At 46.9% G+C, this 23,235-nt stretch overlaps 1 protein-coding gene and 1 long non-coding RNA gene across 9 annotated transcripts in view; one reads left to right on the top strand and one right to left on the bottom strand.

The window, feature by feature from the left end:
- Positions 1 to 4,506, top strand: part of EBF1 (EBF transcription factor 1) — a 378,944-nt gene extending 374,438 nt beyond the window's left edge. For all 8 annotated transcript variants that reach the window (XM_028527296.2, XM_028527294.2, XM_028527295.2 and 5 more), the window contains one exon: positions 1,297 to 4,506. In XM_028527296.2, coding sequence (XP_028383097.1) covers positions 1,297 to 1,328 — 32 coding nt within the window. In that variant the 3' untranslated portion in view covers positions 1,329 to 4,506. The remainder of the gene's footprint in view (positions 1 to 1,296) is intronic.
- LOC118497989 overlaps positions 1 to 23,235 on the bottom strand; it is a 199,733-nt gene that overhangs the window by 5,917 nt on the left and 170,581 nt on the right. The window lies entirely within an intron of this gene.

The following is a 23,235-nucleotide window of genomic DNA, read 5'->3' as shown; positions in this document are numbered from 1 at the left end:
ACGGCACGCTAAGCCGTCCCTGGGAGCCAAAGGTGGCTGCCATCAGCTTCTAACGCCAACAGCTCTCCTCTCCGTGCACTTCACAGTTGCCACGCAGTTTTCCTGGTCTTTCACACACCCCTCTGTTCCTCACACCCATCACGTGGCGTGTGCTGTCTGGCATGGCGCCTATTTGAGGGCAGAGAAGCGCCTATTTGATGGAAACAGCCCAGAGAAGTTAAACAACGAACCCAAGGTCACACAGCGAGTGTAAGGGCAGGAGGGACGGATTAGAAATGATGGCAGACAATCTCTGTCCCATCTTCCCTACGAGCTAAACCCGGGCCAGGCACCTCTTGTTGGTGATTGTACTTAGATCGTCCAACAGCCACAGCAATGTCACAGCATTTGCAAATACCGGTGAGCTGCATCTTCTAGCTGAGGAGGCAGAGGCTCGGGGGACCAGAAACCACCTCCGGGGGACACCCACAGTAAGCCAGAGGCCTGTCTGTAGGATTCCGTGCTCTTCCAAATGCTACACGCGGCCTCTTATCTTAGAACCCTTACCGTTAGAGAGGTTTTTGGTTGCCCAAACAGCCTCCCCTCCTTCCCCCTGCAGGATCTCACCCCAGCTTTCCTAGGCTACAGCTTTCTGGGGCAGGTTCAGAAACTTGTACACGCCTGCGGGAAGCAGTGGCACAGCAGACATTCTGCAGTTGCATGCAGACCTGCCTTTTCCTCCTCCGAACTTTCTCCCGGCATCTCGGCCTGTGAGCGAGGCCGGCTGTGGCTGCCGCGGCCCCTCCCAGGCATGAGCTCGGGGAGAAGGCCCTAGGACTGCCGCTCTGGTCACTGGTCTGTGAGCTACCAGAGCTCAGAGGCCCACGGTGTGTTGTAGAAGGTGCTAGCAGTTGGGATGGACCCATTGTTTTTTTTTTTTAATATGTTGGAAGTGAAAGGGTGAGGAAAAAAGTGACACACAGAAAATTCTCACTGTTTTGCAAGGTTTGGGGCTGTGCCTTTCCCCACGGCATTCAAACTATGCAACTTTCCCGTGATGTTTTAAAATTGAAATCAGACTTGGAGGGATGCTTAGCATCTCCAGCTCTGTTACAGACGTCCACTGGCCGGTCTATGATTATGCTTAATAAAGTACATGTATATTTTATACAAAAACTCATTCCAGAGAAGACAGCACGTCTGTGGCGAACAGCTAACCGACATCGCGGTGTGTGGGTGTTTTCTCCTTCTTTGCTTTTTTTCTCAGTGAGAAAGTTTGGAGGCAGAGCCACTGACTTCCGTCTTCTCTTTCCACAGCGATCTCTGGCATGATTGTTCCTCCCATGTGAAAGAATTGCCTTGAAGAATTTTATTAATGAAGAGGTTGGATTCTGCTACAGAGAGAGTAATCTGATACAAGTCCCAGAGTGGAACTTTTAACTCAGGCCTTTTTAAGAGGAATCACAATTACTGCAGATTTTTAAAAACAAACAATATCACCGACCTTGCAAATACTGAAATTGGAAGGGATCTGTGAGTGCAGGGTGCTGGTTCAAGTTGTACCTCCCAGATGTTTGGGGGATATATTTATTCTGTGTCGATAAAAGCAAATCCACTTTTTCTTTCTTCCTTCCTTCCTTTTTTTTTTTTTTTAAGCTTCACTCCACAGTCATTTGTCTTTTACGAACCGTAAAGCTGTACACACGGGACACTATAAATAAGACCCCATGTTTTAATTTATGATGTTTTTAAAGCTGTGTAAAGGGAGAATGAAGTGGTGATATTTACAAAAAAGTTAAAAAAAGAAAAAAGGAAAAAAAAAAAGCTTGTATGGGACAGAATAGGAATGCCAGTTAGATTTTTTAGAAAACTAAGAGTTGGCTTTTGCGCCTTAAAGCATATCAAATGGTAGTTAGCTCAGACAGTGCATTTTCAGTATCTAACTTAACATGCCACCCCTTAGCAGTGCAAGCTTATTTATCTCTTTCGTATTGTTGTCTTAAGTAACTGTGTAAATAAATGCAGCCTGCAGAGTTACAAAGTGATGTTAAGTGATCACGTTTTTCCCTTCTACTCAAAAATCCAGTGCCTCTAGACAGATCGTTAAAACTGCATATTTAAACCCAATTATCATTCTCGCTTTTAATTCTGTCAACTCCTTCCGAGGCCGGTGGCCTCTCGAGAGCTTGGTGGCACGCAGAGTGTGAGAGAGTCCCCTTTGAATCTTCATGGAACAGGGTCCAGGCACAGAATTCCGCATGATGCCCTCCAGTGATCAAGCCAAAATCCCTCTTACACTCCTGCCACCCGCAAGGTAAAAGTTTACTCCTCCCGAATGCTGACTTCACACAGATCCTCCCAAAGCGGACAAAAGCAAGCTGGAGAGAGAGATAGGGCTCCTATCAGTCGACCCTTGTATTTGTAACACAGTAGATCCGGAGGATAGGTGAAGTGCTTTGGAATCAAGAGTACAAGAAAACTGGGGGGAAGGAAAAGAGAGTTGAGACCTCCAAAACACAGTTTTCTGTTCTACGGAAATGTTTGCTCTCATTATCTGGAAAGTGTTCTTAAAAAGAAGGATAGCAAAGATGCAGCAAAGCTACGAGGATGCATTTGCCTGATATTTTTTTCTTTGCTGTTGTGTTTTTGTATGTAGTTATAAATACTGTAGATTTTTTTGTGATTTTTTGCCAAAGTCGTCGTTCTATTTATACATTTTAATGTCTTAAGACAGTTTTTCAATATCACAAAAAGATTTTACGGCATATTTTGCAAAGGAAAAAAAAAGCTCACTACGTTTAGCTTGCACATGTTTGCAAAGTTAATTAAAAGGCTTTCTGTTTTAAAGAGGATTTTGTAAAATATCCATATAAATAATGTATTTATCTTTGGAATTTGTACATTGCTTTCCCTTTCTTCCTTTTCCTCCCGCCCTCTATTTTATTGTGTATGTTGGCTATGTGAAAAGTGCATATTTGTTTGGTCACCTACAGTTGTATTAGCTGTTTCAATGTGATTTTTAAACATTTCATTTATAGTTATTTTTAGTATTGTTTTGAAACCATGCTTCAATTTTTTTAAAATTTCCACCCAAAAGCCATTGTCTATTTTTGTATTATTTGTAAGTTAAGAAGTTTTTTCCAATATATGGCAAAAAAAAAATAGTAGCATATTATTCTTGTAGCATTTAGTTCTGTAGATTAAAAAAATGTATCCTTTGCTTTGGAAGCTTACAAAAAAAAAATCCAACCCTAATGCTGTTTTACTCTATTAATATGCATGGAATCTCTCCCTCTGGAGTGACGCATTTTGTGCATTAAATTCGGGGGAGAAACTTCATAGAAATCAATGAACATTCTTTCTTAAGTCTGCTTGTATATTTCCTCTGTCTTTCACATAAATATAAACCAGCAGATTGGATGCCTTAACAATGCAAATCATATTCATTTCACTTGTACATTGTAACTGTGCACCAGAACTGTCAGTCATCACTAACATTGTAAAAAAACAAAAACAAAAAAAACCAGAAAAAAAAACAAAAAAAAAACAAACAAAGAAAAAAAACAAAGAAATCGAAAAGCACAAAAGAACTGTTTTGTTACCTTAAGACAATGTAACTTTTTCTAGTAGACAAGAAATTTACAACAATGCTGCAACTGTGCATGCCCCCGTATGGATTTTGCAATGGTTTTCACTAGACTGTCAAGAGTGCGATTTTTATGGGTTGGGGTGGGTGGGGGAGGGGAGTTGCGGGAGGGAAGGGAAGGGAGGAAAGCTGATTTTTCATGGTGAGAAATAATAATACTGATGATTAATAATAATAAAAAAAACTGGAAAATGTAAGCAAGGTGGACGCATTGCTTCTCGGTACTCAGAAAGGTGGTCTGAATTCGTGTGGTAAGCGCTGGCCTGAAGATGTGTACAATTTAAAGCCATATTTTGTCCGGTGAGCCCCTGAACTATCTGTGAAGGAATGGTCAGCCGGGGAGGCGCCCGGCGCAGACCCTGACAACAAACGCCACCCATCTGTCAGCCATGTGTAGTGGTTAGAACTTTTCCTGAAAGTCCAAAGAGCCTTTAAAATGTGTTTGTGTTTTGTTGCCCGTTATTTCCATGGATTAGATGAAAAGATGTGCTTGCCCTCTGACCCTCCTTCTTCTACACGAAACTGTTACAAGTAAAAGATGTTCCCCTGAATACAGAATATGGCTTTAAGGAGAGAAGGAAATAGAGAATTAAATTAAGATTTCGGTTTTGGGGGGAAAATACAGCTTCTGGATGACTGGATTGCCTAACATGCCCTGGCCTCATATTGTACTAGAATGCAGCTTAACGAAGTCATCTCTAAATCTACTAACCTTTCACCTTCCTATCCAACTTTTTGAATAGACACACACTGTACAGTTCAATTGTTAGAGAACCTAACTACTGTAGAGATTGTTATAATTTTTTTCTTTTGCAAAAATTCAAGCTGTAAAAACTTTTCAACTTTCACAATATTTAATTAAAGTTACTTCCTGTCTGTGATGGCAGCTCCTAGTTGTGTATTCATTTCCCTATCTCAGATGAGTCAAAGCCCAACACAATGCAGATGGTCTGTGCTTGCAATTTACTCAGGCCAGTGTTGACACCCAGAGAAAAGAAATTGGGGTGGTCCTGGGACGCCCACTTTCTCTGTGAATCCTTGGGGATTTGCTAATCTGGGATGCAAATTGAACACGCACAGCGTACTGCTGCCCTCTGCTGGCAGCAGCTGGACGCGCATGTGCCCACGCTGGCCCACAGAGCAGCGAGAGCCCCAACAATTTTCACCAGCCAAGCTGTGAGATCCCCCGCTGTGACAGAATTGCGAATCCAAGACCTGGCCATTGTAGAACACCATCCTCTGCACCACAAGTCTGAACCGGGCTCTTCACATACAGCTGCTAATTAATCCCTGGGAGCCTTTTGGTCAATTAATTATGTGCCCTGGCTCATTGATGAGGAGACGTGTGTGAGCTCAGAATCTTCATGGCTGCAGTTTTAAACCCCGTGTGCACGAGGCTCGTTCCCTGTTGGCTCCAACCTAATTTACATGGTTCGAACGTTCCACAAACACCCAATAGGTACATAATCCTGTAAAACTGTCTCACTTTCAGTTTCATCATGATCATAAGTCTTCCCAATTGCACATTCAATGCTTTTCCTACTTTGCGATTGTTGGACATGATAAGGGTAATGATGCTTGTAAAATGTCTCGAGAACTCAGCAAATAGGCCGTAGACCAACAGAAACTTGATGGTCAGAGCTAATAGGGTGTCACACAACCGCCAGCGTGATCATTTGTGCCGGGCATTGTTGATACACGTTTGCTCTGGAACAGAGCCCAATTTGAGATAATGACAGAGTGTAATGAATTAAGTTAATAAGTAGAGAAGCTACCATCCTTTACCTAAACAGCGAATCTATGTTGATTAGTTTGGCCATTCAATACACACTTCTGGAATTCTATATTAGATGCAGGCCCCTGTATCAGATGCAGAAGGTTTTTAGTGAACAAGAGGCGTTTGCCGTCAGGAACTTCACCATGTCAGATAAGACAAATCTACACTCAATAAAAGTAGTCTTGAGTAGTTAGACTGAGACAGACATGCCACAATGCTCCATAGAATAGAACAAACATCCACATCTCGGCGTGCTAGCTCCTACTTTCCTGAAGGCCCATTTTGTGGAAGCATTCATTCATTCGTTCATTCACCTCAAAGGCTCACTGGCCCCAAGCGAGTCTTGGTACCCCTCACGGGTCCACAGTGAGCACAGAGACCCTGGTTCTGTCTTCACAGAGCTTCCAGTTGAGTGGGGCAAGCAGACATTTCGTATCCACACAGATATAGCCTAACAGACCAATAATGGCACTGAAGACAAAGTCACAAGTGCTCTAAAAATACCCTCTTTTGCCATGTATAATGCTCATTTTTGCCCAGATTTTTGAGGGGAAAAATAAGCATGCACATGATACATGGGCATAATGATTACATACCATGGGTATAATAATGGGTGTAATAATCCCATGTATAATGCATGCAAAAATGTGGGAGCACATCATACATGGCAAAATGCATGTGCTGCAGTGGGATCTGATTTAGCCTGAAGAACTGGGGAAGGCTTCCAGAGAAAGTGACATTTGAGCTGAGACGTGAAGGATGAGGTCACCAGGTGGGATGTGCGCTGCAGGCAGAGGGAATGAGGGCAGGTGTAAGGCTCTGAGCCCTGGGTGTAGATGTGGTGCGTTCAAGAACAGAAAGTCTGCTGAGTGGCATACGCGTAAGTGCAAGATGGCACTATGGAACTTGGGAAGTCAATTCCAAACACATGCTGAGCACCTACTGTGTGCTTGGCACTGCACTAGTTGCAGGGATGCACCTGGTAGACCAGTCATAACTCCTGCCCATAGGGCCTAAGGCATAGCCGGTACACTCGCAGCCCCGAATCTGTCCACAGGGGCTGTGCTGCTTAAATGGGGGTGGGGGTGGGGGGTGAGCTGGGGTAAAAGAGGACACAGAGCACCTCACTTACTCCAGGCAGTGGCCCCCACCTGGGAGAGTGGGTCCAGCGATGCCCATCTTTTGTTTTTTGAGCATGAGGGTCCTGGGGTTTGGGGTGTGTGTGAAACTTTCATTTCTTTAAATGTTGTCATCTAATCCAAAAATAGTGCTTTCAAAACACTGCGTCGAGCAAACAAAATTCGCGAGCTCTCGAATGTCAGCTTGGGACTTCTGGCCTAAACCCAAGTTGCCGAAGGAGATGTTTGCGCAGCCTGGCTTGAAGGTCAGAGTGATGGGCCCTGTCAGCGGGGGTGGGTCAAGGGGTGCTGCAGAGCAGGGCACGCCGGAGCGGTGTGGACAGCGGCTCTCTAAGCCACTGAGGAAAAGCAGGGCATGGAAGGCCATGGTCAATGCCTTTGCAGCCGGCTGTATGAGAAAAAATTACTTAAATTAGTGGGAAGGAATAGGAATACTATGGGGAAATGGACTAGGTACATGAAAAAAATTCCCTCTACTCTGCAGTAGCTGTGTTCAATGCAAAAATCATAGATTGGCTTTGTTTCTTTTCAACTCCTTTGGCCTAGCAGAAAGGCTCTCATGAGCGAGCTCACTTTTCAGTAGACCGCCAGAGATGTGAACACTTTCCGGCACACCCTGTTCGGGGCCAGGCCTGCCCTACAATGCTCCAAATCACTCACATCCCCAGGAATGCTGCTCCTGGGATTCCTATCCTCTCCCTCCAACATCAGCAATTTCTCCTTCCTGAACATTACTCTTGGATTAGTGTACAAATAGGATATCTTCCAAAACATGTATTTTGACCTCACTTTGCTTTCAATCCGACCATCGCCTTTCTGCCCCCTTTTAGAGCAAGGCCCCTCTAATGAGTTTGTGTCTGTCTTGCTCTCTCCTCCATTTCTCTTCGCTTGTTATCCATATTACAATACATCTTTACTGTAATGATGAGTAGTGAGCCTTCCACATTGCAAATGAGGGACTGAATATACATTGTGGAAGTATCATCCTCGCCGCTGTGTAGAGGATGAACTGGAGAGAGGCAGAGGGGAGAGGGAGGGCAATTAGGAGACTTGCAAGGGTCCAGGCAAGGGAAGACGAAAGAGCTTAGACTAGGAGAATGGAAAGCAGGAAGGCAGACAGGACCGGAAGTGGTCAATGCTGTGATTCTCGTCAACCACACAGTACTACACAGTTTGGAGGAGCTGAGGGACTAGGTCTTAAATGTCCTCACCGCAAAATGGAATGATGATTCTGTGACCTAATAGAGGTGTTAGTGGAGGCCACGGTGTCCATGAACATGTAAATTCACACGTTGAACATCTTAAACTTACACAACGGTATGTGCCAATCGTGTCTCAATTTAAAAAGATATTTGGGGGACAGAGCTACCAGGGTTTGGTGACTGATACAACATGGGGACTGAGGAAAGGAAAAAGAAAAAAAGACAAGCTAAAACTCAATTTGTTGACGGGGGCCACTGCCCTTGAAGATGGGGTTCATTTCGCAGGGCTGTTTGTCGGCCATGAAGCTACGAAGTCACAAAGCTCCACCGTGAACTTGCTCCCTTCCCGCTGTTCCCCTCGCGTTCCTTCCCGCTCCTCCAAAGGCTTCTATATTTACACGAGGAATGAAATTCGGTTTCCGGAACTGGAAATATTTTGTTATTATTTTTTTTTATCTTGAGCATCAAGCAGTGTTATCTCTTCTCTCTGGAGAGTTAGGCTACAGTGGGGCTGATTTTTATCTACTTAGCATACTTCTTTCCCACTGATTGTACAATCGCCACATTCTATATTAAGAATGAGAGTTCTGAGCCCCAGGAGCTCTGAGCCACAGGCCAGAAAGCCGGCTTTCGGCAGGAAATGCCCCGCCCAGGGAGTTACACTCTAAGGAGATTGCTGCTGGTCTGCGTGCGAGGAGTTAACAAAACATCGACAAAAAAGAGGGCGGCACCCTGTGCAAGTCCATTCTTTCAATCACACGGATTTGGGGGCATTCCACCAGGACAGTCGAGGTCAAAAAATGAGGGTGCAAGGAGAGATGAATTAGGACCGGGAACTGCGGTCTGTCCCCTAACGCATCTGCTTGTTCTCACCCAGGACTTCCGTAGCGCTGGGCACTGTGCACAGTGTGTCTTCAACGGACCCATTTCCTCCCCTCACTAGTGCCCGAGGGGGGCACCGGTAGGAATAAAACAATCACACAGACATAATTTCACACCGAGACCAATGCTACTGTAAACCGGGCATATCTGAGGGCGTATCTCTGCACAAGTTCAAGCTTACTTCAACGCCCAAACTGGGTCCTTTATTCAAATCCCTTAGAGCAGGGGTGTCAAACCCATTTTCACCGGGGACCACATCAGCCTTGCGGCGCCTTCAAAGGGCCGAATGTGATTTTCTTCTTAACTCCTGAACAGTTCAGCGAGAGCTCAGCGCTGCTGCCAGGTAGAAACAAGGTGCTGGGCCAGATAAAACAAGGTGGAGGGCCGGATTCGGCCTGCGGGCCTTGTGTTTGCCACCTGTGTCTTAGAGGCTGCTAAAAGAAATCTAAATATAAAGGCCACAGCAACATCTATTATAATTCCTTTTCCTCTACTCTTTGTCTCACTCCTCACCTTATGGGACCCCACTGCCCGCAATCCATCTGACAAAAAGTCCATTCTGAGTTTGTATGATTTTTCTTTTGACCTCCTCCCTTTTCCCGTATCTCTTTTCGCATTACTTTGAACTAAGTCATTTCCCCAGCAAGAACACTTTGCAGAGCTGGGGGAAGGGGAGATTTGGGGTTGGCCAAATCTGATCCCCCGGGCAGGTTGTGGGAGGGGAGGGTCTGTAAATACTTCCTTGAGAACAACGTTTGGCCTGCTGCATTTCGAGGGACAGGAATGGGGAGCTATGGGCACACAGCGAGATGCGTCCATCTGTGTGTGTCTGAGGGAAGACCCGGAGGGGCCGGGCCGGAAGCTGGGCGGAGAGGGCATTACAAACAGGGACAGAGGGTCACCACACCGTGGATGCCTGGTGCCATCCCATGTCCCCCACAGAACGCTCCTCCTCCTCAGTTCATCGTCTCCTCCTGACATGTCCTTTGTTTCTGCTGTCTACCATCGTCTCCTTTGCCTGTCTACCTGACCATCCCGGTCATTGTCAGGTTCAGAGTGGTAGCTCTTCAAGCTGCCTGGTTATTCCAGTGTCTGGCTGGGGAGCTCCTCTCCTTCCCCTTCCCCTGTTCCTGCCTGCCCCCTGGGTTTATCGCCTGGGATTCTAGGGTCCTGGTCAGCTTCTCTTCAATCTAAGAGAAGTCACAAGGTCTAGGGACCCCCAATTTCGCTCTTCATTGAAATTTGTTAACTTTTCATAGTGGCCATGTAGTGTGAGCGTATGTATCCCCAGCTGAAAACGAATTGCTCATCAGCCTTTTATGAGGACAGAGGGTCCCTGCTGGACCTTGAAGACATGCGAACACAGCACTTAGTATCTACATGGGGTCTGTTAACCCAGCAATCAGTATATACTGAAAACAACTTAAAAAAAAAGAAACTCAAATTTTCTAATTCTCAGCTCCTCATTTATTAAAAAGAAGTGACAATGACTATGTTAAGAGGCATCTAGGAAGATATTGTTAAATAGGCCACATAATGAGTTATCATTCAGTGCAAGGCGCATATTAGCTACTCGGTCGGTATTAGAAATTGTGATTCCGTTAAGTGCACGTGTGTATGTGTGTAGCTGCATGGATGCATAGGTACACAGACATGTGATAATATATCAAACTGATCTAAAACTGACCAATGGCAGGTTGTTTTATGTTTCTTAATATTACATGCAACACTAGGACAGACATTCTTGCTTTGAAAAATAAAATTCTTTCAAAGTGTTAATTCCACTCTATCCATCCTAAGTGGTGTCATTGTTGATAAGGCTGTCTATATGGGGAAAAATAATAATTATTGGACCTCATGATGGAAACTGATGCGGTTGAAACTAGGCACCAGACAATAAACCTCAGCTAATGAGGAAGCAAACCCACGCTTATTGCTCAACAGTGGTCAGTGTCCCTCTGCTTTCTCTGTCCACACAGATCTCTCGAGATTGTGTTGGTTCCTCTCATTCTTTGACAGGTACTAGGTGAGGGGCTGGGAAACCCAGGGTGAGCAAAGCCAGAGTGGTCTTTGCCTTCAAGGAGATTTCCATCTAGTGGGAGACACAGGCCTTAATCAGACGCCTGTGTGACTCAAGATAGTCCACTAACCTGTTCTGAGGGCCATGTGGGAAGATAGGGAACCATGTAGTGTCCAGTTAGAGACCTGACTGTGTTTGGGCCATCAGGACCCACTGCCCCCGAGAAACTGGTGTCTTTGCTGAGCGCGGAAGGATCATTGAGGCAAGAAAGAACATTAAAGAGAGTGGTTATCACGAGCAAAGGACCCGACAAAGATCCGTGTGGTTGGGAATAATGGGAATAGAGGTGACAGAAGAGGCCAGGGAGATGGCCAGACCCAGACCATGCAGAGCCTTGCGTAAGCAGCTTGATTTTTATCTAAAGACTCAAAGGGAGCTATGCAGAGCTTGACTCAGACATATATTGACCATCTTCCAAGAGACTCAGGCAGACGTGGCTAACAAATATCGTGGGCGGTGGGGGAAGACACTTAGAAGACAGTTCTCAAAAACCTCTCCTTCCACTAGTGAGCCCCTCAGGACCGGGACACGACAAACAGTCTGCTTCCCCGGGCCCAAGACACCAGGTGTCAAATCGTAATAGCTGGCTCACCTTTACCTTCCCGTGAAGCCCGCTGTGTTTTAAGCAACACCCATCAGATCTCGCAACGGTTGATATTTATTTTATTTCAACTATCACTCTCTTTTGTCAAGTGCAGTCTCACACACAGCAGGTGAACCTTCATAGTTTCAGGAATAAATAGAAAGCTGACGGGCTCACACCCATCAACTAATGGATTACTAAGCAAAAGGGACTGCATTCCACCCCAGCGCACTTAGCCCAGGGTTGCGAGGAATTTTAAAGACTCCCAGCTAACGCTTCATGGGCCCAGGGGAAAGGAGATCAAATGCAAACAGGGCTCCTTTGATAGACAGGTGAATGGATGTGGCTATCATTATGTAATCACACAACTTAGGAGTTATTTGTTTTCGGTGGCACCATGCATTCTAGAAACGTACCGGAGACACTTGGCCTCCAGCTTGGTACAGCTGTGGCTGTAACCTGGCAGACAGAAGGACCCTGATGGGAGAATCAATCACTTAGCCACCTTGCTTTTCCTCACTCCATCGGTGTCCCGATATTTCACGGGGGAAACACACAAAGAGAAGCAGGTTATTTTAGATGCCTCTCCTTGAAGCAGGTGCCCGCCATTGTTACGTGGAATGCTCTACATGCCACCTCGGATGTTGGTCCGAGACCTTCTTGCCACAGGCGTTCATCAGGTGCTTCGGATATGTGTGTCTCATTAGCATCTGAGCCATGCAATCACTTCTTTATTTACCCTGAATCTCATGATTGTATTGGGCTGTTAAGAGCTTGATTTGTGGGCAGTGGAAACAGCAAGAGAACTTGTGCCGTGGACCACGTTGTCCTGGAGGGATCCAGCAGAACAAAGAAACCAGCAGGTGGAGCCCCCAGGTGCACGGGCAGGGGAGGTGCCGCTGGTGAGTGCGGTGCCAGGGCCCACCTCCCACCTCTGCAGGAGCGATGGCTAATTAACGTCACTGCCCTCGGATAGGTTCGTTTGGTGAATTTGGGGGTGGGAAGGAAAGCATGGAACGTGATCTACTTCCAAAGGAGGTTCTTGACATGTCAAACCCCAAAATGGGGTTTTAGAAAAAGGACCACAAATGTGGGAAGAGAACCAGTAAGCTATTTCCTGCCGTGCTCTCGCTCAGGAAAAATCAGTCACTGATGATTAATGTCTTGATCTTTACTCTGATCCAAGACCAAAGAATCACGGACCCTTATGAGCTGAAGGAGGAACCTTAGAGATGCTTTTTCAGATGCCCCTTACTTACAAGACATGAAGAGATTCAGTGACAGGTAGAGTCTTATCTAATATCACACAGCAAGGGCAGAGTTGGCCCTGAACCCCCCAACTATCCACCACCCCCTGTTGTCCTTCCCTGTGTCTCGGGCAGTGGAAAAAAAAAAGGTTTGTCAAGGGGATTTTTAAGCTAAAGAATTGAATAAAAAGGCAAATGCCCCATTCTTTTTAAAGGGTTCTCATACAATAACATCCAAGAAGTATTAAAACTTGTCATTTTTAGAAAGCCCATGTAATCCCTCATTTTCAAGGTCAATTTGAGGACTTGCTCCATGGTGCACGGACAGAATTCCCCCGCAAGACCAGGGGAGGTTAGCAAGCAAACATTTCCTAATGTCCCGGCTGCCCCTTCCCCGCCCTCAGCCCGTCTGATGGGCGGGGCTGTCCTGCAGGGGTCTGGAAGGAGGAAATGCACACAGCTCAAGAGACAGTGAGTTCTCACCTGCCTCTCTGTGTCTTTTCTCATTCTGTTCCTGGTTACCTGCAGCCAGTGTGGGCTTCTCGAATGACAAATCAGACCATGCACTACTCTACCTTAAAGCTCTTCAACAGCTTCCCACCACACGTAAAAGAAAACATTTGTTTCTCCTGGCCACACGGCCTTACACGGTAAGAGCCTTCTCTCTCCAAGCTCATCTTCTCCCCGCCCACCCCTCCCCACTCACTCTGGATGTTCCAGCCGCAATGCCACGCTCTTCCCCACCACAGAACGTTTGCACCAGCACTGTCCTCTGTCCACAGAGACTCCCCCCACCTTTCTCTTTGTATGTCTGGGCATTCTGACCCCTTTTAGGTCTTGGTTCACATGTCACTTTCTCAAATGGACTATCCCTGAATCTCCCAGATCTCAACCCTTTCCAATCAGGACATCCCCTACCTCAAGCCCTTGTGTTTTTTTTCTTCTAGTACTTAGCCCAAGCTCTGATTATTTCATTTGTCTCTTCCTTGTGCCTCCCATTAGAAGGCAGAAGCAATTCCATCCTGCTCACGAGTGCATATTACAGTGCCTGGTACAACGTAAGTGTTAGGAAGTATTTGGAGGTGGGGGATAAAAAAAAGAACCTATTCTGGGAATAGAGAAGAGTGGGGATTACTATTTTACATGGAGACACTGAGACACAGCACCGCCCAAGCCCAGGTGTTTTAAGAGCTACAACCTAGCTTCCCAGGACTCGTGGATGCTGTACAATGATTGGCAGGGGATTCCCAGAGGCCACACCTCCAATGTGAAGATGCTGAAGAGGGCTGCTGGGGAGCTCACAGGGCAAGTGAGAGCCCTGCAAAGCTTTCAGGACACTCTCTGAGGTTCTGTCCATCTGGTAACATTTTTCCTGTGTCCATACCAAGCTCTGGACCTAGGGAGAATCTTTCTGAGTCAGCCTCTATTCATTTTAGAGAGTAACACTTAATTCTCTAATCTGTCTTCTATGCTTCTCCCTGTCCAATTTCTTTCAATCTGCCCCGTCCATAGACTGACCACATAAAAATACAGTCAAGGTGAAAAAGAAGTTCTCACTTCCTTTATATCATCTATGACTTTTTAAAATATGCCTCTCCCTTTTAATCATGTGAAGTATACATATAATGTGTTTCCCTTTTTGCTTTGGCTTCTAGGGAGCTCAGGAAAAAAATTGAAATTCAACCACAAATTTCACCAAACAGCTTCCTATGCTCAGGGTAGAGTCTTATCATTCCCAACTTTAAATATATTGGCTATAAATTACAGAAAAATAGCTTATAAAATCCATCTATTGTTCCCCCTTTCAGTTGCTCTGCTCATGCAGCGAGATCACCAACATTTCTCTCTCCTCCACCCTTTCATCTAAGTTATAAATTACCACACTCAGCTCCACTTGATTTCCTGAGCAGTTATGCTACAGATCTTCTCTCAGAAGAAGAATTCTGATCTAGCGGCAATGCATGGAAATATAAGATGAATAATGGAACAAGGAAAGGAAAGAGAAATGTTTACTACATGCCAGGTGTTTTGCACACAAATCCATCTACACCTCCTAACAACACTAATGCTGTTCCTATGCAAGGAGCTGGAGCTTGGTGGAGTTTTTGAAAATTTGCATAAGGTCACTGAGCTGTTAGGTGTTTGCAGAGCTGGGTCTGAGCCCAAAGCTCACACTTTTCATCACAGTGACAATTCACAGACAGTAACCAGTCCTGAGAGTGGCCTGAAAGACTGCTAGAGGTACCTGCTGAGTGAGGAGGTCCTAGTCACCAGCATCGCCCAGGTTTTCTGCTGACACAGACTCTTGATAGAAAGGTGATTCAGATAATCTCTAGGCAAAGGGCAGGTCAATTAGGCTGCACTGAATGGTAGCTGCACACCCTCTTCCTTCCAGATCCCCCCTTCTGTGTATACTCCCCCACAACTATTCAATTCACAGATTTTTTAAAAAGATTTTATTTGTTTATTTCTAGAGGGGAAGGGAGGGAGATAGAGAGAGAGAGAGAAACATCAATGTGTGGTTGCTGGGGGTCATGGCCTGCAACCCAGGCATGTGCCCTGGCTGGGAATGGAACCTGGGACACTTTGGTTCCCAGTCCGTGCTCAATCCACTGAGCTACGCCAGCCAGGGCCAATTCACAGATTTTTAAAATGGCTGTGACGGGATGTGAAGCAAAGAAAAAAAAGTTTCTTACAGGCTTTTGTGCTCCAAAGCCTCCGAGAACTGGAAGATGCTAGGCATTCAGAGAATGTTCGGGAAAGGCAGCAGGAGTGCAACAAGGAGGCTCTGGAAGGACTGGACTTCCCCTGGACACCAGAAAGTTCCTTTGGACTGGAGGAAGGGGAGAGGTGGAGGGAATGGGGTGAGGCAGAAATGTGGGGTGCTCCAAGACCCCTGGAGAGAATGGCCTGTGGGGAATGAGGTAGAGGGGGCCAGACAGCCTGGCGGGCATCTCCACACCGCGGTGAGAAATCCGGACACAGAGCAACACTCCTGCCCCCAGGTGCCACGAGGAGACGATTGAATTGCCGGCGCTAGGGGAGGAGCCGGACACAACCAGCCTGGATCGCACTGGGGCCCACACAGGCCTCCGCAGCCCAGAAAAGGCATTTGAGAAGGAGGGTCAGCGAGCTGACCTCCCAAAGGTCTGAGAACCATGCTGGCTCGTCTGGAACTAAAACTCACCCTTGAGGCTGAGGGGCGAGGAAACCCCAACTTGACTGAGATTAGGTTTCTGCCTCATCAGTGGAATGGTATGCGGAATGAAAACTCTGTTTAGACCAAGGGTACGCTGTGATTCTTGCACATCTGAGAGTATGGGATTCTATGTCCGTGTCCATAGGGTCTGCGGCTATCATTGCAAGAGACTCAGCTCCTAGATGAGAACTCTGAGTGGCCCGTCCGTCTCCTGGAGCATGGGGCTGGGGGACCTTGCCTCCTCCGTTAGCAGGGGAGCTGTGTTGCAGTAAATGTGCACAAGAAATGCCCGTCCGCAGACACGGAGGCCCTGCCCACATCAACAGACTGCTGCCCCCACAGCTTCGTGCGCTGCGTCGCAAGAGTGGGGGCACCCAGCTGCCACCCCCGCTGCGAAGCCTCTCCATCCAATTTAAACCGAGTTTGAAGTTGATTTCGGAGAAAATTTATACAGTTTGCAGGTTTAAAGCCTTTGCTTCATCCCAAAGGACAAAGCAAGGGAGTGAGGAACTGCTCACGTTATTGAGAGGAAAGTGGGGCGTCCCCAGGGGACAGGGAGGAATGAGACCGGAGATGGGAAGAGGGCAGGTGACAGTCGTCAAATGAGTTTCATCACTCTGCTGTGCCTCTCCCTGCTCCCAACTTCTCGGAGAAACCGTCCTTTGGGGCCCAAACTTTCCCTGTTTAGACTCAGCCTGAAGGATGAGTTGGTAGGAAGTTTGAGCAAAATTGTTTCAGTCATCTTTGAGTTATGCATGCGGGCAATAAAATGGCCTTGTTTCCGCTTTTGAAATACGTGGAAGAGGTCTTTGGTCACGGAGAGCTCAGGAAGGAGAACTAAGCAATGCTGAACCTTCCAACTCTGGGAGCCCCACGTTCCTGGTGAGCAAACAAATCTTGGAAACTTGGGACGGAGCAGTCTGAATAAGGAAGACGCAGGGGTCAGAGGGGGCTCGGGCCATCATGCAGATTCTGTTACCGATCCTCTCTGTTGAGATCACATAATCACCAGGGGCTGGAAGCCGCAGGCCGTTTCTTAGACGCTTCTTATTCTTAGACTCCCTGTTCAACCACCAAAGCGAACACAATTCCCTTTGCTAGGCCTCTGGGTCCTTATAATTTTCCAGATTACCCCACAACATAATTGCATGGTTCCAAACAGACACGGCATTGGGCTTCTCCTTCCAGCCTCCTTCCTTTTGCAAATGAATGGGTGTTTGAAACACAGCACCTTTAAACACAGACTAATAAACATCTCGGAATCCAGAAACACAATGGCAAAAGAAGAGCCACAACGTGGTTGGCACATTCTATGTATGCCGAGGTTGAGAAATTAGGTCGGGGCCGATTTTCCGGGCAGAATGCTAGCTCTGACATTTCTTAATTGTTAAGTGCCTCATAGGTCCAAGGTGGCAACGTGTGGTGCCTGTCATGTAGCTGCGGTGATGTCTTGTGTGGTCTCAGTAGTCTGCATCGACTCGGCAAACATGTAACCTGGGAGATGGGCTGCCTGACCCCTACTTCCTGCTCCGTGCCCAGGTGGCACCGTCACTGGCTTTAAAGCATGACTTACCCTCTCTCGTGCTGCCCTGCAGGTGAGCTAGAAAATGGCAGAGAGGCAGGCGCACACGTGCGTGCGTGAGAAGCGTGCTCTAAACATCTCAATCTATTACCTGCCTGGCCCTGGCACACGGCAGGCATCTCACCTACTCAGGGGAAGCGGCCCACCTGCCCTCCCACCCTTTGATATGCAACGAGCTGGGACCAAACCAGCCACTCTATAATTTCAATTGTAGGCGTCTTTGGAGATGAGTCCTTTGGTGGAGAGGTGCCAGCGCCCCAAATTGGACTCTGTAATGAAGCCCTCAAAGCCGAGAGAGTTTGCAGAATTTAATAGGCTTTGGGGGACAATTTTACAGGCTGCTTTCCGGGAACACAAATATTCAAATTGCTCAGCCCCTATTTGAAGACGCGACTGAAGGTGCACCCTACAACCTGTGTGAGGCAGGCTCTTTTGAATCTTGTCCTTGAAACAAAAACAAAAAAAAAAAAGGGAAAAAAGAAAGAAAGAAGTGCAGTGCCCCCTGGGACGTTGCCAGCGGAGACTCCGGGTAAGTGCAGAGTGACTGCAAAGCCCCGCCAGGAGTCCTTGGGGCTGCAGGGAGGAAGTGGATGAGAGAGACCGGAGATGAGAAGGGCCTTCAGCAGCCATTGGGGAGGCGGCGGCGGGGGAGAAGAAAGGGAGACACGCACTAAAAACAACAGAAACACAGGTGGAAATGGCCTTGTGGGAAATCAGCCTGTCAACAAACAAAGCTGGAGCCTAGAAACCGCTGCCTCACCAGCCCGGCTCCTGGGCAAGGAGATTGTTCTGTAAATAAATTAGCGGTGGCTTTGACTGCTTGGAAATTAATACTGACACCGTGAAAGCTGCAAATGACTCCCTTTCATCAGGAGCAGAAGCGCTACACTTTGCAAAGGGTTCCTTTTTGCCATTCCTCCTCTTATTTTGCTTTGTTTTCTCCAGGAAAGTAAATTAGAGCCACTTACATCAGCAACTCAGGTTAAAGAAAGGGGAAGAAGAAAGAAAGGGAGGTTGGGGGAAGAGTTTCATTTCATGTACCAGTGGTTCAGAACTTCATTTAGAGCTAATCACACCCCCATCCTCCTCCGGGCCACTCCTGACAGCAGCACCGCCTAGACCGCCCGTTGGCGGATGCAGGAAGGCGCCCTGAGCTTTGCTGGAAACACACCAAAGGGCTCGGATGAGGGTCTTGGGGTGTCTGTCAATAGTCAGGCAAGTTCAGTTTCTGGAAAGGGAAATTAACTCATGGTCAAGGAAGCCAAGAATGAATTGCTAAGACCTGCCCAGTGGGGACTTCCTCCAGAGGACTCAGGCGTGTCTTAGGACTCGAGTTTTTCCTCCAGAAAGATGGCTGCACCGTTCTCCCCTTCAGGACATGGGGATGGCTCCAAGCTGATCGAGTGAAGTAACAGCCTTTGTGAATGTCCCCCAAAGCAGCCAGCAGAGGCCCTAAAACTGTAACTATACACACACACACACACACACACACACACATACACACACACACTCTCTCTGTCTCTCTCTCTTTCTCTCTCTCTGGGGAGAAATCGTAATTTCTTCCTTTCTTCCCTGATTCTGTCCTACTAACCCCCCTACTAAACAAAATAGACCAGAGGTCTTAAAGAATCTGATTACCTTTAGGAAAAGTAGCATGTTACAAATCTCTATACCCCCTAACCTATTAGCTAAAGCTCCCTCTTAACAATTTCCATACTTGCATGTTTAAACTCAAAATTGATGAAAGTAAAGGACTTTAAAGTCTCATAAATTCTTAGAGTGCATTCTGGACTATCAAAGGTGCAATTATTTGATCTCATTGTACAGGAAATTACATGATGTCTCTTAATGCCTTGGAAGTATGATAATCCATATGGGAGGTCTGTCCAGAAGAAGTCCGGCCATTGTTAATATAATGAGAACGGTTTGCATGACATCGATGTAACTGCAGCCAAAGAGAGTGGACTGGAATGTGCATGTGTGAACAGTGATGACTTCACTGTACTAGTCAGTGTGGGTGGTAGACACTGTTGAGTGAGCATGCGTACTGTGTGGCTGTCACATTAAAAATGAGCGAGTAGAGCAAAGAATATGCATCAAACTTTGTGTTAACCTTGAATATTCCTCCTTGGAAACTGTTCAGATGACTCAGAAGGCTGTAGCTATGGGCAACTGGTGATTAGCAGCTTCATCATGACAACATGCCTGCTCGTGCATCATGTCTTATGCAGAGCTTTTTTTTGCAAAACATCAAATCATCCAGGTGACTCAACCCTGCTACAGCCCAGACTGGGTGCCCTGTGACTTCTGCCTTTTTCCAAAATCAAAATCACCTTTGGAAGGGAAGAGATTTCAGGCCATTGATGTAATTCAGGAAGATACAATGGGGCAGCTGATGGCAACTGAGGGAACTGTGTGAGGTCCCAAGGTGCCTACCTTGAGGGGGACTGAGGCATCATTGTCCTATGTACAGTATTTCTTGTATCTTGTATTTTCTTCAATAAATGTCTCTATTTTTCACATTACATGGCTGGACACCCTTTGGGTGGACCATGTACAGTGATTTTGGTGACCCTGTAGTGGCCAGAATTCTAGATGAGTGAGCACGACTCCAAGCCCACCAGCAACCAGAGGCTTTGTGGCACGCTCATGCTTGAGCTGGTGGCATCCAGATAACCTCGCTAGGACCCCTTTGCTACTCCGTCACAGCGGCCAAGTCCCAGGTAGACAAGAAACAAATAAATGTCGAAAGAAAGCCCCGCCCTTGGACATCTAGCAATAAAAAAGAATTTTAAAGGACGCAGGAGGAATCCCCCTGAAAGCACCATTACAAATCAGTTCTTTGCTGTGAAAGTAAGGCGTTCTGACTAGCTCCAAAGGCCCTGCAGACGTTGAGCACTGAGAAGTACCTGAACAGTAAGTAGCCAGTGGGAGGAGTGACACAGGGAAGCAGAGTAAAGAAAGGGGCCCGGTGTCAGAGGTTGGGGCATTAGTGGTGAGCCGCAGTGACAACACAGAAGGTGACCATGTTGAAAAAGTGGCACGCCCCAATCCTGCCGTGTCCCCCAATCCCACACAGCAGACCCCTTACCAGAAAGGGCCTTATGTTCATAGGAAGGCACCAGAACATGTGTGCCTTGGGATCCAGGAGCCAGAAAGCTCTCTGGGCAATGGCTTCATGTGAAAAAGGCCAACGTGCTAAATGCGCAAGTCTGAGGGACCAATTTGTCAAATTATAAAGTTTACAAAATTCATATTGCATGAGCTAATTTCCAAAACCTTTGAAGATTTGTTTTTTTTCAAAGTTTCCTATTTAGCAATTAGGAAAGTTGTCATAGGTTGGTGAAAATTAACATGCCTATAAAGCCAGCAGTTGGAGAGCAAATCAAGCCCACAAAAACCAAGAAAAAGGATGCAAATTAGCATGGCACAGCTTTAAAAGGCATAGATATCCTCTGTGTTTGAATGGTTGAAACTCCTGAAATTTGAATTCCACACAAAATACACATTTAATCAAGCTTGTTTAACAAATCACTGAAGTAAGAGATGATGAAAATGCAATAGACTACACTTAGAGGCTTTAGATGAGAACCTCACCCTATCATGTATATACACCCGGGCTCACAGCACCATGCTGTCCCTAGTTTAGAACACTAGAGGAGCTTTCATGCTGCAAGTTCAGGGGCCCAGAATAACACAGCATAGGCTAGACTGAACTCTGGCTGGTCTCTGCCCAGTGCCTGTGGCAAAATGGCCTGGCTGGCTCTTCTAGACTGGTTGAAGTTATTGGGCTGAGCATTTGTAGTAACCTGAGACTTTGTCAGATTGGTTATTCAGTGAATCTGCTTTTGGAAAATGGACCCGGAGCCTGCTCAGTGGTCCTCACATGCAGAGATGTGCCATGGCGAACACAGCTGGCTGGCAGAGGGTAGGGGCGACAAGCAAATGCTCATTTAAAGGTACACGAATGGCAAAAATACTGCGGAGTTTTAGAGCTGCTCTCATTATGAGGTTTCACATCATCTAAACAAAGGACAGAAGAATGCCGAAGTTGTATTAATTTAAGAGAAGAAGAGATGCACAAGCGGATACAACTTGTGGAGTGTGGAAACAGTTAACACCTAAGATAATACAGAATGCTTGTTCAGCTGTGATATCGATGTTTAGGCACAGACGACAATACAGCACGCTCGGTCTTCCAGGAGATTTTAGGGACGACGCAGAAGCTGGGAAGCATTGTCCACCTGTGCATGAAGGCAAAAGACTGCTCTCCCTTTCCTTCGTGTCCTTGGATGAGCGCGGAGGGTCTGGGCTACTGCTCGCTCCCGAACGCGCCCATGATTCTGACCGCTCAGCACACCAAAGGTTGCCAGTTGCCCATGGAGTTTCTTTGTGAACATCAGAAAAGGATACCTCCTCCTTGAAGATGCCTTATTCCCCCGAGTTGGAAAATGGCTATCATGCATGGATTTTGCTCCAAGTGGACACCTGGCTGCCATCTGAGGAAGAGTTGTGACAGTAATTTTACCAACTGTGGTGTGAACTGTGTGGCTGGTGTTTCCTTAGGTATGACAAGCTGGTGCAGTGTGCGTGCGGCACGGCTATGCGGGAAGGATGCAGACGGAGTGGGGGACCAGAAGGCTGTGTATAACTGGCCCAGGCTCAGAGGAGGAGCCCCAGGCTGGGAGGCTGGGTACAGCAAGGTCTCTCCCGGTGACCACAGCTAGCCTCTGACGTAGTTCAGACCTACCACGTTTGCTTTCGATCCCCTCCCGGAGTACCCTCATTCTGACTTCCTGATTCCACTAATATTTCACAGTCTATTTGGACTTCCATTCCTCATTACTGAAGCCAGATACTTCTGCCCCAAAATGACCACCTCCTTTTCTAAGCTATCCATAATACTTATCGTGCATAACACATGCATTAACATGACTGCTGGCATTCTTGTGGTTAACGTTCTGGTTCAACCATTTGCTAATCATCCACAATGTCCAATTCAGGTTTCGTGGTCTTTGGGCTGCAGCAGAGATTTGGGGCTGGAGCTCAGCAGGGGTCCTGTGAAGGAACCCCCACCCCCCACCCCACCCCCCAGTTATCTGGTGAGTCAAGCCTTTTATTCAGCACTCCCGCAGCGGTGGTGTTCTCGCACCATGCGTTTTGACAAGAGTGTACACCCTGGGGACTCAAGGGTGATTCCGGACTCATCCCTCCCGAGAGCCCCCTCTACCTTCAGTTTGGCTTGAACAATGTGCCGTCTGTGCTCTGTGTGCGCCGAGCCTTCATTTCTTGTAGTCTTACCTTCCCCTTGGGGTCAGGAATCGTGTCATATATTTTTGTCTTTCGCCCAATACCTACCTCAATTTAGATCATATACGAAATTATTCTCAGTAAGAAATACTGAACTAAGAACTCGTTCTGTGACAATACTCTAAGCACCCCTCACCCAATATGAAGGGGACAAGTGGCAAATTCTTTGTGGTGGGTCTCACAGCTGGTTTTGTTCCTCTGGTTGGCCAGGACTTTTGGGTGAGACAAAGAAGAGGTGGATCTCATCGAAATGCTCCAGTCTGCAAATTTAGATCTAATGGGAGAGGTAGTGAGGATTCCAGGTCCATAAATCTTTACCCCCCAGACTCCGCCCTCATCATTTCATTTTTTGAGGGGAGTTTAGTGGGATCAAAAGAGGCCCGTTCCTGGCGAGGAGCTGTGAGGTCATGAATCGGGGTCTCTATTTTCACTCCATGGATGTCCTACATGATGCCTATTGAGAAGCCCTGGAGGAGCAGCCCTTCCAGAAGGGACAGAGATCAGCCTGTGAAGACGAAATCAAGGGAATGGCAACACTGGGTAGGTAGTCCCAAAGAGGCACCGCCCAGGTTGTACTCTGCAGGGCGTTGGTTCCAGGAGATGGTCCTG

The sequence above is a fragment of the Phyllostomus discolor genome, chromosome 13 (assembly GCF_004126475.2).
Source record: "Phyllostomus discolor isolate MPI-MPIP mPhyDis1 chromosome 13, mPhyDis1.pri.v3, whole genome shotgun sequence".
NCBI lineage: Eukaryota > Metazoa > Chordata > Mammalia > Chiroptera > Phyllostomidae > Phyllostomus > Phyllostomus discolor.
This window is presented reverse-complemented; position numbering and strand designations above follow the sequence as displayed.